Source organism: Zootoca vivipara, chromosome 15, assembly GCF_963506605.1.
Source record: "Zootoca vivipara chromosome 15, rZooViv1.1, whole genome shotgun sequence".
NCBI lineage: Eukaryota > Metazoa > Chordata > Lepidosauria > Squamata > Lacertidae > Zootoca > Zootoca vivipara.
The window spans coordinates 13,462,916-13,477,057 of record NC_083290.1 but is presented as its reverse complement, the minus strand read 5'-3'; the positions used below and the strand labels follow the sequence as shown (position 1 = coordinate 13,477,057).

At 43.6% G+C, this 14,142-nt stretch overlaps 1 protein-coding gene across 1 annotated transcript in view; it reads left to right on the top strand.

Moving 5' to 3' along the window:
- Positions 1 to 13,661, top strand: part of P2RX1 (purinergic receptor P2X 1) — a 38,715-nt gene extending 25,054 nt beyond the window's left edge. Inside the window, exons 9-13 of the mRNA XM_060283080.1 lie at positions 367 to 457; positions 1,744 to 1,809; positions 8,430 to 8,531; positions 10,282 to 10,342; positions 12,181 to 13,661. Of these exons, the coding sequence (XP_060139063.1) occupies positions 367 to 457; positions 1,744 to 1,809; positions 8,430 to 8,531; positions 10,282 to 10,338 (316 nt within the window). The 3' untranslated portion in view covers positions 10,339 to 10,342; positions 12,181 to 13,661. The remainder of the gene's footprint in view (positions 1 to 366; positions 458 to 1,743; positions 1,810 to 8,429; positions 8,532 to 10,281; positions 10,343 to 12,180) is intronic.
- The last annotated feature ends 481 nt before the right edge of the window (positions 13,662 to 14,142 follow it).

The window sequence follows — 14,142 nt, the reverse complement described above, 5'->3', positions numbered from 1 at the left end:
TGAATCCAAGTCTCTCCCAGGTCCTAGTCCCATCACTCTAACCCAGGCATCCCCAAACTGCGGCCCTCCAGATGTTTTGGCTACAACTCCCATGATCCCTAGCTAGCAGGACCAGTGGTCGGGGAAGATGGGAATTGTAGTCCAAAACATCTGGAGGGCCGAAGTTTGGGGATGCCTGCTCTAACCACTATGCCACGCAGACACAAATGCCAGCTGCTGGTATCATACATGGGGAGAGCACTGCTGTGAGGGGGGTGGCCTGGGGGAGAGCCTTGAGGGCCAGACAGAGAGAGACCCTGAGGATTCCTGTTCCAGCAATCCTTGTTCATTTTCATGCATACAAAATGCCTCTTTTTGCTTTGAAAGGTACGCCAAATATTACAGAGAAAATGGAAGGGACCTAAGAACTCTGTACAAGGTGTTTGGCATCCGATTTGACATTCTGGTGAACGGGAAGGTAAGGCTTGCTTTGAAAAACGGTTGGCGTTTTCTCCTTGTGGCCTCGATTGTTGTGAGTGGAGCCTTCCTTCCCAGTAAGCTGGGCAACATGTCAAATGCAGCTGTGAGTAGGGTTGCCAGACCTCCTAAAATATCTGGTTTGCATGGCCCGCTCCAGGTGGCAGGGGTAGGGCTTGAATTTCTAGGTGGGCGAGAGCGCCTTCAATAATAATAAAAATATTGAGAAGAATGTGCCTGCAGCTTGCCGGCTGCAAATTATAGGATAGACTATCTGGGTTGGTGGGTTGCCTTCCTCTGCTCTCCTCTCCCAATTAACCTCCATCTCCAGGGCATAGCTGCCAAGTACCCCGTTTTCCCCGGGAAATCCCCGTATTTTCTTACCGTTTCCCGCAGGTGTCCCGAATGGCAAATTACCCCGTATTCCCCCGGATTACGGAGCTCCTGCTGGCGGCCATGTTCTTCTGGTGCCGCGCTGGCACCGGAAGTCGCTTCTACGCACTTCCGGACATGCGTAGAAGCGACTTCCGATACCGCTGTGCCCATTTCCAAAATGTCCGCAGCGCCAGAAGTCGCTTCTACGCACTTCCAGACATGCGTAGAAGTGACTTCCAGTGCCGTAGCGCTGCTGATCCCAGATTTTTCAATCCAGAACTTTGCACCTGTGCTCCAGGGCCTGCCTCATGACATCACCAGAGGCCATCCCTAGGTTCCAGCTTTTCTTAAAGGCACTCAGGGCAGTATAGATGGTTCTCTGCCCCCATCTCATCCTCACAACAACCTTGTGAGGTAGTTGACACCAGGAGCAAGTATGAGAAGCCCAAGCTTCTTGGTTGAGTAAGGATTTGAACTCGGGTCTCCTCGTCAATTGCTCTAACCCAAAGAAGGGAACCTGTGGCCCTCCAGGTGTTAACTGCAGTCCAACTCCCATCAGCCCGAGGCAGGATGATGGAAGCTGGGAGTTCAGCAACATCTGGAGGGATGAAGGGTCCTCACTACTGCTCTAACCACTATACCTCAGTGCCTCTCAGTCCCAGGTAGATAGCTCAAGCAGACGGTTTACCTGCATTGAGTGCAGATCACACACTCCATATTGTGTTAGATGGAATTTAATCCCAAGCAAGATGCAAATCAGGGGGTTGGTGCATTCCCCAGGCCACACCCCACCCTGCAGCTTTAATCACCCACAAATTTGTGCAGAATTAACCAATCAAAGCTCACTTGCTTTCTTTGGTGGCCATAAAGCACAGTAACAGTTCTCCCCTTGCCATCTCTGTTCCTATCCAGGCAGGAAAATTTGACATTATTCCAACGATGACCACCATAGGCTCCGGGATTGGCATCTTTGGAGTGGTAAGTGCTGCTATGTGGAACCCCAGAGGAGTCTGGGTGCTAGTGGGTCCGTCTAGTCTCACAGTGTCCAACCAGGTGGCTGTGGGAAACTCTTAAGCAGGACCCGAGTGCAAGAGCACTCCCCTCACTTGTAATGCCCAGCCACTGGAATTCAGAATCAACAAGAGCACCTCCAGCAGTAGACAGAACACAGCCGCCATGGCTAGTAGCTACTGACGGTCCTTTTCTCCATTAATCTAATTCTCTTGTAAACCCATCCAAGTTGGTCGCCATTGCTGCCTCCTGTGGCAGGGAGTCCCCCAGTTTCACTCTGTGCTGTGTAAGGAAGTACAATATTTTGTCTGTTCAGAACCTTGCATCACCCAGCTCTATTCTGGCTACGAAACAGGTGGGACTCCAAAAGAATCTGCAGGCATTTACAACCTTGGGGGGGGGGGTTGTTGTCACTTAATGTATCAATATAAAGAGAGGACAGAAGAAGACACAGATTTACTAGAGATCTGCATGCCAAAATATTGGCATAGGAGCCAACTTGGATTCAATGGCTATACAGTCATACCTCGGTTTAAGTACGCTTCGGTTTGAGTACTTTCAGTTTAAGTACTCCGCGGACCCGCCTGGAACAGATTAATCCACTTTCCATTACTTTCAATGGGAAAGTTCGCTTCAGGTTAAGTACGCTTCAGGTTAAGTACAGACTTCCAGAACCAATTGTGTACTTAAACCGAGGTACCACTGTAGTTTAAATGCGACATGCGACCCATCTCACCATTGCTGGGAAGACTGTGACCAGGTGGTCTGTGTGGTTTTCTCAGGCCACATTCAGACCATCCATTTAAAATACTCTGATGCCACTTCCAGCGGCCATGGCATCCGGGAGATAAGGGTGCTGAGAGTTGTTAGGAGACGAGACCCCAAAGTTCCCTGGAAAAAGGGACTGATTGTTCAACCACTTTGGGAACTGAAACTCGATAAAGGGCATAGGAGACTCACATTACCCTTAACAAACTACAGCTCCCAGAAGCCTTTGGGAGATGTCATCAAACCTCTGCTTAAAAACCTCCGACGAAGGAGAGTCCGCCAGCTACCACCATACCCTCCGACATCTCTCCGATGAAAATAGGGACGTCCTAAGGAAAAGCGGGATATTCCAGGATCAAATCAGAAACCGAGATGGCTTCTGTAAATCCCATAATGTCCCTGGAAAACAGGAACACTTGAAGGGTCTGGTCCATTCCACTGTTGAACAGCTTTTAAGAAAGCTCTTCCCAATGTTAGTCAGAGTCCATGTGCTGATTTTTCTACCGGTTTTGACTGCCCTGACATTCACCGCCCTTTCAGAGATTTAGATTCCAGAGACTCAATTTTTCTGTGAAAGATAAAAATGGGAGACAAAACTAGCTTTATTTTTTATTTTTAATATATTTTTTATTAATCGTTTTATCAACAAACATACAAAATACAAAAGACATCAAAATACAAAGTACAAAAATACAAAAGTACAAAAATACAAAATACAAAATACAAAAATCGAACAACATATAACGGAAAAATATATCATTTCTCATCCATTTTAAAAATCATTGTTTTCAGGCTTCCCCAATTCCCTACTATCTGATTTTCCTTTTTATAAACTTCTATAGCAGTTTCTAAATCATCTTTCTTTCCCATCATGTGATCCCTTTAAAACTTCAAAATTAATTCATCTTCATATCATCTACCCTAATTTCAAACTTTTAATCTTCTATTATTTCCCTAATGCCTTAACCTCTTTATTTTCCTGGATATTCAAACTCTAATTATCGAATACATTCCCTATATACATTTTAAATTTCTTCCAGTCTTTTAAAACTTTGTCATTTGTCTGGTCCCGGAGTCTTCCTGTCAATTCTGCCAATTCCATGTAGTCCATCATTTTCATTTGCCATTCCTGCTTCGAAGGCAATTCCTCTTTTTTCCAATATTTTGCTATTAGAATCCTAGCAGCTGTGGTGGCATACATAAACAGATTAACATCATCCTTGGGAATTTCTTCCCCAATTATTCCAAGCAAAAAGGCTTCCGGTTTTTTCAAGAATGTGTTTTTAAACATCTTTTTCAATTCATTATAAATCATTTCCCAGAAGCCTTTTATCTTAGGGCATGTCCACCACATATGGTAGAATGAGCCAACATCCTGTTTGCATTTCCAACATTTATTGTCGCTTTTGTGGTACATTTTAGCTAGCTTGACCGGCGTCAAATACCATCTATACATCATTTTCATCAAGTTTTCTTTCAACACCGTACAAGCCGTAAATTTCATACCTTTCTTCCACAATTTTTCCCACTCCGACATCATCACATTATGACCCAGATCCTTGGCCCATTCAATCATGACTGATTTGGTTTGCTCATCTTTCAAATGCCATTCTAACAACAAATTATACATTCTGGACAAATTCTTGTGATCAGTCTCTAATAACTCCATCTCTAATTTCGATTTTTCTGATTGGAATCCTAATTTTTTGTCTAGCTTGAATGCTTCATTTATCTGCACATACTGAAACCAGTCGCTCAACCTATCTTTCAATTGTTCATACGGTCTTAACTTAAAGTGGTTTCCCACTTCCATCAAAATGTCTTTGTATTTCAACCTATTCTCATCCATGTTTGTCCTTTTAGGTTTCTTTGCCTCAAGTGGTGAGATCCACCTAGGAGTTTTCCTTTCCAGTAAATCCTTATATCTCATCCAGACATTGAACAATGATTTCCTAATTATATGGTTTTTAAAACCTTTATGCAATTTCACTTTATCATACCATAGATATGCATGCCAACCAAATGCATTATCATGGCCCTCTAAATCCAACAAATCATCATTATCTAGCAAAAACCAATCTTTCAACCAACAAAAAGCAGCAGCTTCAAAATAAATCTTTAAGTCCGGCAGGGAAAATCCTCCTCTTTCTTTAACATCAGTCAAAAGTTTATATTTGATTCTTGGCTTCTTCCCCTGCCAGACAAATTTAGACAATATCTTCTGCCATTCTTGAAAACATTTCATTTTGTCAACTATCGGTAGGGCCTGGAATAAAAACAACATTCTCGGCAAAACATTCATTTTAACAGTTGCTATTCTACCCATTAAAGACAAATTTAACCTCGTCCATACTTCCAAATCTCTCTGGATTTCTTTCCATAATTTCTCATAATTATCTTTGTACAAGTTCAAATTTTTTGACGTCATATTAACTCCTAGATATTTCACCTTTTTTACACACTTCAGTCCTGTGCATTCCTCTATATTCTGTCTCTCTTGTAATGTCAAATTTTTATCCAATACTTTAGTTTTCCCTTTATTCAGCTTAAAACCCGCCACACTGCCAAATTCTTGAATTATCTGCAGTGCTCTCACTGCACTCTGTTCGGGATTCTGCAAAGTCAATACTAAATCATCTGCAAAGGCCTTTAACTTATATTGTTTCGAACCCACTGTAATCCCTTTGACACCTTCATCGCTTCTTATCATATTCAGCAAAACCTCTAGGACAGAAATAAATAACAGGGGGGAGAGTGGGCACCCTTGTCTTGTTCCTTTCTCAATTCTTATCTCTTCTGATACCACATTATTTACAATAATCTTCGCTCTTTGCTCAGAATAAATACCATTAAGCCCATTAACAAAACTTTGGCCAACCTCCATTTTTACAAAATTTCTTTTCATAAAATTCCAAGAAATATTATCAAAGGCTTTTTCGGCGTCCACAAAGATTAACATTGCTTTGGTGTTTATTTTCACTTCCAATCTCTCCAAAATGTCTATTATAAATCTTACATTGTCCTTCATATGCCTTCCAGGCAGAAATCCTGCCTGGTCTTTATGAATTAAGTCTTTCAACACCCTTTTCAATCTTGACGCCAAAATACTAGCAAATATCTTATAGTCCACATTTAATAAGGAGATTGGTCTATAATTCTTAACCTGAGTCTTATCCACATCCGGTTTTGGTATCAGAGAGATAAAGGCTTCTTTCCAGGTCTCTGGTGCTTTGCCCCCCCCCTAAAATCTCATTTGCTACCTCCATTAATGGTTGTATCAACCAGTTTTTTAATGTTTTGTAATACTTGGAGGTAAGTCCATCCGGTCCTGGGGCTTTGTCGCTTTTCAATTCTTAAATTGCCATTTCAATCTCTTGTCTTGTAATCAATCCATTCAGTAGGTTCTTTTGTTGTGCTGGAATTTTCTGCAATCCATTTTCTTTTATAAATTTCTCTATCCCATCTAAATCTTCTTTTTCCCTTTTATATAGCTGTTTATAATATTTTGTAAAACATTTCCTTATCTCTGCAGGGTTCTCAATAGATTTTCCTTCTTCCATAATCTTTATGATGGTATTCTCTTTTTGTCTTTTCTTCAATTGCCAGGCCAACAGTTTCCCACATTTATTAGCCGATTCGAACGATCTTTGCTTCATTCTTCTAATTTTCCATTCAATTTCTTCATTTATTATTTGGGAATACTGTACCTGCAAAGCTTTTATCTCTTTTTGAACTTCCTGACTTTTCGGATTATCTCTCAATTTTTTTCCCATTTCTTTCAATTTATCCAAAATATTTTCCTTCTTTTCATTTCTCTTCTTCTTCCAAATTGTATTCTGTTGAATCAAAAATCCTCTCATTACTGCTTTGCTGGCATCCCAGACCACTGTAATATTTTGTCCTTTATTCAAATTTAATTCGAAATAGTCTTTCATCATCTTCTGGGCCTTATTAATTATCTGTTCATTTCTCAATAAAGAGTCATTCATTCTCCATCTAAAAGAACCCTGCAGATACAGTTTCATCTCCATTAGAACTGCGTTGTGGTCTGAATAGGTTCTGGGGCATATCTCGCTTTTTGTCACTTTTGGACATAAGTCCTTTGTAATCCAGATGTAGTCCAATCTACTTCCTGACTTTTGCGAGTCCGAGAAAAAGGTGAACTCTTTTTCCAATGGATTTCTTAGCCTCCAAACATCTACTAAGTCTAAGTTCTCTACCAAATCAAAGAATGTTTTTGGAAGCTTACCATCATTAGATATTTTTTGTCTTTGGGTTCTGTCCATCATCGTCGATACAGCCCCATTAAAATCTCCCATCATTATAATCTTATAATCCAAATAATCCAACAACGCAGTATGTATATTCTTGAAAAAGTCTGATTTAGCTTCATTTGGTGCATAAATTCCAAGTATCAAACATTTTTCGCCTTGCAGAGATATTTCCACTGCGATATATCTCCCTATTTCATCCTTAAACAACAATTTAGGATTGTATTTTTCCCTTACATAAATGACTATCCCTCTTTTCTTGACTTTATCAGCAGATATAAATTCTTGGCCCAATGACTTATTTTGTAGAATTTTTCTATGAGTCCTGATTACATGGGTCTCTTGTAAACAAATAATATCCAAATTCTGCTTTTTAACTACATGGAAAATCTTCCTTCTTTTAACGCTTGAATTTAGCCCATTCACATTCCACGAAAGTACTCTTAACGCCATCTTGTCTTGCTTTATAATTTAAACGTCTTCCCCTGGCCCAGCACCAGTCCCAGCTCCTAATCTTGCCAGCAGTTCTAGATCGAATGCTCCTGGTCCAGCTCCAGCTCCCAAACCCTGGTCTCCTCCAGTTGATGGTTTAAAATCCTCTGCGTGGCTTTCCAGAAATCTTCTTTTATCCTCAACCGATCGGATCTTGTACTCTTTTTGTTTATATTTAAATGCCAGGCCCTCTGGAAATTTCCACTTGAAAAAAATATTTTTCCTTGTCAGAATCGTTGTCAGGTCTGTATATTTATTTCTCTTAGCCAAAAAGAATTTAGGCGTTTCTTTAAATAAAATTATCGTATGCTGGAGGACTTCCAATTTTTTCTGGTAGTGGTGGCCTAATATCTTATCTCTTTGCTCCTTTGTTTGAAAGACCACTATACAATCATTCAAAAAGTTAGAATCTTTTTTCTTTTTTGGGCCTACTCTGTAGGCCCTCAAAATAGTGGCTTTTATCTCTTCTTTATCCAGGCCCCACCAGTCAGAAAATTCTTGAGCAATTAAATCTCCCAAATCTCCTTTTCCCTTCTCCAGCTCCGGCAAATTTCTAAGTCTTACCCTGTTTCTCATATTTTAAGACATACCCATAAAATAAGACATAGCAGGATTTTTAAGCATTCAAGGAATATAAGCCATACCCCGAAAATAAGACATAGTGATAGGCGCAGCAGCAATGCCGGCTGCGGCAGGAGGAGGAGGAAAAAAATAAGACATCCCTTGAAAATAAGCCATAGTGTGTTTTTTTGAGGAAAAAATAAATATAAGACATGTCTTATAATATGAGAAACACGGTAATTGATTCTCCTTATCTCGTAGTTCAATAAAAGCAAGCCTAATTTGCGTTTCTTCCTGCAACTTTTCTAAGTCCGTTAACTAACTAGCTTTAGAAGGAGCCCATAACAGAAAACAGAGACTGTGTTACCTTGTAAATAGGGAAAGTGGAAGTGTCTGTGGGAATAATGGAAGGAGGGCACCATCACTCAGGTCCATCTGTAGCCACCCAAAGAGCACATGTGAGCGACACTGGAAGTCTTGTTTTATCTTCTGCAGGCCTCTGTACTTTGTGATCTCCTTCTGCTCAACTTCCTGTCCAACCGGGACTACTACAAACAGAAGAAGTTCAAATATGCAGAACGGGATCCCATCAAACCCGTGAGTAGGCACCACATTCTTCCTCCTCTCCAGAAGGACTGCAACACGCCATAAATCTGGGCCGCGTCTGCTGCTTGCCGTGGTTAACGGTTTGGGCTTGGAACAGGGCGGTTTGGATTCCAATCCTTTTTTGCCCGTAATGCTCAAGAAGCAACATCAGGCATGCCACGATCTGTTCACCCAGCTCTACTGTTAGGTGGTGTGTGGTGGCAGCCTTAGTTGCTGGGGGGTGGCATTGAGATGTTGGAAGACTGAATTGTGTGCTTCACATTATGCCCTACAGTCGCTTTAGCTGCCTTCGGGTGTGGTGTGGGCATCTACAGTGGCGGAGGAAGGGGCCGGGGAGCTTGCCCCGCCACCCTAGGCACAAGTCGCCGCCATCGCGCCACTGCAGCTACATGCAGAGCAGGGCCGTCTTAAGGTCATCGGGCGCCCTGGTGCAGGGATCCCTCGGCCCCCCCCCACTCTTTAAAAAAAGGAAAACTCTTACCTGGCGTGCCAGGCGGCAGGAGCCTCACGGCAGCCCCCGCACCTCACAGCAGGGCCGCGCTGTGCCGGAGGCCGCCTGCCTGTCCGATGCCGTCGGATTGAGTGGGCGGAGCGGGGTGCCCGGGCAGGCCGGGCCACGGCGGGTTCCTTCCCGCCAACAGGGCGCTGTGTTTCATTGGTAGAGGTGCTGCCGTGTGGCGTCACCTCTACCAAGGAAACGCAGCGCCGGGGTGAGGGATGACCCTGGCGCTGCAGAGCCCCTAGCGCCCCTGTTCCGCTCGCTTCCCTCCCTGCTCTCGCGGCGCGGCTGGTGGAGGGAAAAGGGAGGCCGCCGCGAAGCTCCCCCACTTGCTGGGGTGCCCCTCAGCGCCCCCCTGATCGCCCAGGCGCCGTGGTGCATTGCGCCACTAGAGTCAATGGGCGAGCCGGGCGTGATGCAGAGGATCCCTTTGCCACCGCCCGTACGCACCACCGCGTATGTGCCATATGTAGCAGCACTGTGCTTGTGCTGCCGGGCGGTTTGCCCCACCCCTTGCCACCCCGCATCAGGTGCCAGAGAGCCTTCCTTTGCCCCTGGGCGTTTTCCCCAACACCAGCGCTTACATAAGATTCGAGTGCCACACCAGTCGGCTTCTGTAGCTGGAATGAGGGCGGTCTACCACTTTGTCCTTTGCCTCAGGCGGCAAAATGTTTTCAGCCACCTCTGTCTTGGGCCACATACATTTAAAACACTGTGATACCACTTTAGACAGTCAGGGCTTCCCCCAAAGCATCCTGGGAGCTGTAGGTTGTTTTTTTTTTTAAAGGGTGGTGGTAATTGTTAGAAGACCCTATTCCCTTCACAGATATATAATTCCCAGAATTTTCTGGGAAGAGGGATTGACTGTTAAATCACACTGAGAATTGAAGTTCTGGGAGTGGAACAGGAGCCTCCTAACAACTCTCAGCACCCTTAAAAACTCCCAGAATTCTTTGGGGGAAGCCATGACTCCTTCAAGGGGCATCATAGTGCTTTAAACAGATGGTGTGAATGTGGCTCATCACATTTATTTATTTTCCCTTAATTCAAAGAGCTAGGGAGCCTGCAGCCATTCCTATAAAGTTCTTTCCTTCCTTCCACCCCTCGATATTTTTTTTTGGGGGGGGTAAGGCTTTCATTTTGCTCCCAATGAAAAAGAGGACATTTTGGGGATGCAATGCTGGGATGAACAAACATGTCTCTCATTTTATTTATTTTATTTTGGTGTGGGGGAAATCTTAGGAAAAAGAAGATGCCGTCATGTGCGACTTACACGGGAAGGAAAAAGTTGTTCAATAAAATTGTAAGTGGCTATGAAAAACAGTATAAAATGAGGTGGTGACTGAGTGCGCAAACCTATGCATGTCTACTTGGAAGTAAATCCCACTGAATTCAACAGGACTTAGTCCAAATTAAGCTTCATCTAAACATCCTGTTCAATCATTTTGTCCCAAATGCAAAAACCTCCCCCATCAAGCATGTGGTCACATGACGTCCATTTCGGAGACAAAACCAATATTGAACAACACAACATCACAATCATCATAAATTGTCATATTAACTTATAAGGCCCTGAACAACCTAGGACCCAAGTATTTTTACCTTGGAAAATCATAGAATTGTAGAGTTGGACCCAACCAGGAGCATCATCTAGTTCTGCCCTCTGCCAACCATATTTATTTATTTCATAAAATTGGTACACCACGACTGTTTTTTAAAAAAACAAAAACCATCAGAGCATAAAAAGCAAAGAAGAATGAAATTATAAGTTTAAAAAATGTTTAAAACAAGGATTTAAAACATCCCCCAAAGAGGTAGAATCAGCAATAAACTAAAAACAGACTAAAACATGCGTCAACATTCTACATATCTAGTAAAGGTAAAGGGACCCCTGATCATTAGGTCCAGGCATGACCGACTCTGGGGTTGTGGCGCTCATCTCGGGTTATTGGCCGAAGGAGCCGGCGTACAGCTTCCAGGTCGTGTGGCCAGCATGACAAAGCTGCTTCTGGCGAACCAGAGGAGTGCACGGAAACACCGTTTACCTTCCCGCCAGAGCGGTACCTATTTATCTACTTGCACTTTGACATGTTTTAGAACTGCTAGGTGGGCAGGAGCTGGGACCGAGCAACGGGAGCTCACTCCGTCGCGGGGATTCAAACCGCTGACCTTCTGATCGGCAAGCCCCAGGCTCTGTGGTTTAGACCACAGCGCCACCCGCGTCCCATATCTAGTAGGCTTGTCTAAACAAAAATGTTTTCAGCAGGTGCTGAAAAGAGTACAATAAAAGCGCATGCCTGATTTCCACAGGCAGGGAGTTCCATTGTGTAGGTGCAGCCACACTAAAAGATGGATTTCTTACGCAATGGGTATTGTGTGGCACCCATAACAGCGCCAGTTCTTCATGTTGAAGCAGTCAAGTGGACATAGATGGGCGGTGAGGCAATCTCCCAAGGAAACTAGTCCCAAGTTGCTAAGGGCTTTATATACTAATAGTAAAAAGGCAAAAGGTAAAAGACCCTTGGACAGTTAAGTCCAGTCAAAGGCGACTCTGGGGTTGCGGCGCTCATCTCGCTTTCAGGCCAAGGGAGCCAGCCTTTGTCCACAGACAGCTTTCCGGGTCATGTAGCCAGCATGACTAAACCGCTTCCAGGGCAACGGAACACCGTGACAGAAACCAGAGCACAGGGAAATGCCATTTACCTTCCCGCCGCAGCAGTACCTATTTATCTACTTGCACTGGCGTGCTTTCAAATTGCTAGGTTCGGCAGGAGCTGGGACAGAGCAACGGGAGCTCACTCCGTCGCAGGGATTTGAACCGCCAACCTTCTGATCGGCAAGCTCAAGAGGCTCAGTGGTTTAGACCACAGCGCCACCCGCGTCCCTATACTAACAGTAACAACACCTTGAACTCAGCCCGGTAGCAAATCAGCGACCAGTGCAGAGGTCTAAGCACAGGAGTTACATACTGACAAGGCCTCACTCCTGCCATTCCGCGCTCACTGCAGCTTCTGGATCAAGTTCAAGAGAACCCCCACAGATAGTGCATTGCATAGGCATCCAAGAATGGTATCTTGCTTGGTTTTCACACACCCCGACCCCGCTTTCTTCCTCATATATTTACTTCTTAACTTCTTGCAGGATCCACTCACCAAGCACATGTCCCGTCTCCTCTTCATTCTCCCTGAATATGTGGCTGTCGAGCTGAGAGATCTATCCACCTACCCCTTCCTGCTGAACCCCGGAAGCACGGGACTCACCTCCCTTCTACGGCTCGGAGAGGCTGTTTTATAGACTCCCCCAATATTCTCAGTGCAGATAGCACTGGGAGGACGTGTGTTTTTAAGAGTCACTTGAGGTGGGCACTGGAACAGTATAAAAAAAGACAAGATGCAAGCTGTCTGGGGAGGATTTGAGACAACCTCTGGGATTCCCGACTGGGGATGGTGCAGAAGCCGAGGACCTATGTCGAAGAGACAGGGAAAAGCAGCAATGGTCCTTCTTGGAGTTACACTATAGAAGCAGCCAAATTGCACCTGGTTTCTTTTAGAAATAGTGTCAAACTAGCCTAGGGATGTGGGAGGAAAGTCGATTCCGCTTGCATTTAAAGATGAACTTTCTAGTAACAATGAAACAAGACGCAGACTTAAACACAGCCGCCCTTTGAAATTCACAATCTTGAATTTCTCTCAGCACGTTCTCATTTTTCCCCATCTTAGGTTCAGTTCTCCACATTTCCACATCAGTTTGCAATTATATATATTTTAAGAAGTCCTTGTGAAAATGCATCAGCAGTTTAGTGCAAATTCTCATGTACACATTTTTGCTTTAAAAAAAATATTTTTATTGGTTTTCTTTGATGTATAGCAAAATATAACTAGTCAGCTAAACTTAATCGTAACACACACACACATCCAGTCTTGTCAGGTACTGGGTAAGTAATTCAATCCAATGTCTTTTTTAGTTTTTAGTTTTTCTACAAAACTTCTCCTGCATCACACATTTCTTGCATGCAAAGCGTATTGCTATTTTCACCAGCATATACATTTCTATGAAAACTTTATCTGTGTACATTTTTTTGCACACACTGCTTGACTGGAAGAACCGATTGCAAAATTCAGAGAAGTGCAAAATTTGAAGGACGGCTGTGTCTCTCAGTTCACAAAATGCAAATTGCATAGATTCACATTTACATGTGAACCGAACCAAATTTCTCCTCCATTCCTACAAAGCGGATAACAAGGACTTGCACCTGGGCTGGCCTTATGCTGAACCTCTGCAACAGAGAAATGTGTGGTTCTTTGGCAATGCCCAAAGTCCTTAGAGATGGTGGTTCTACATGAGCACCTCATCTTTGCCAATGGCACCAAACACTCCCAAGGCTGCCAGCGACTCTGAATGGGCCCCTTACTTAATGGCACAGCTCAGTGGTTTACACACACACAAACACAAACACACACACACACACACACACACACACAAACACCACTGCCATGCTTTTCAGTCAACAGCTGTTCCTGCTGCATGAATCCAAGGGAAGGTGGGTTGCAGAGGCCTGTTTTGAAATAATATATTTTTTATTTTTTAAAAAAGAGAAATAAAAACCTTTAGTTTTGGTACTACCTCAATTCTCTTTGCTCCATGATTACCCTTGTGTGCATATTGCTATGCAGCTGGCAGTAATGACGGTTCTTGATTATTTATTGAATTTATATCTTGCTCTTCCTACCCGAGTAGCCCAGAGCGGCAAGCAAGCAGGTGTACCCTTTAAAACAAAAGCATTTAAAAATGGATTTTAAAAGGTTGAAACATTCCTTAGTCCAATGATCTTCAGGTTGCTCCTTTCTGAACCTTCTCCAGCTATCCTTTATGAGAGGAGGTGATGGGAGCTGCGCCATAGATTTGGATAATGGTGTCAGAATACTTCTTTAAACATTTTTTCAGCAGTTGCTCATGGGCCTCAGACCCTCCAAGTGTCCCTGTTTTCCAGCGACAGTCTCAGAATTACGGAAGCCGTCCTGGTTTCTGATTTGATCCTGGAATGTCCCGCTTTGCCTTAGGACATCTCTATTTTCATCAGAGAAATGTTGGAGGGTGTGGAAT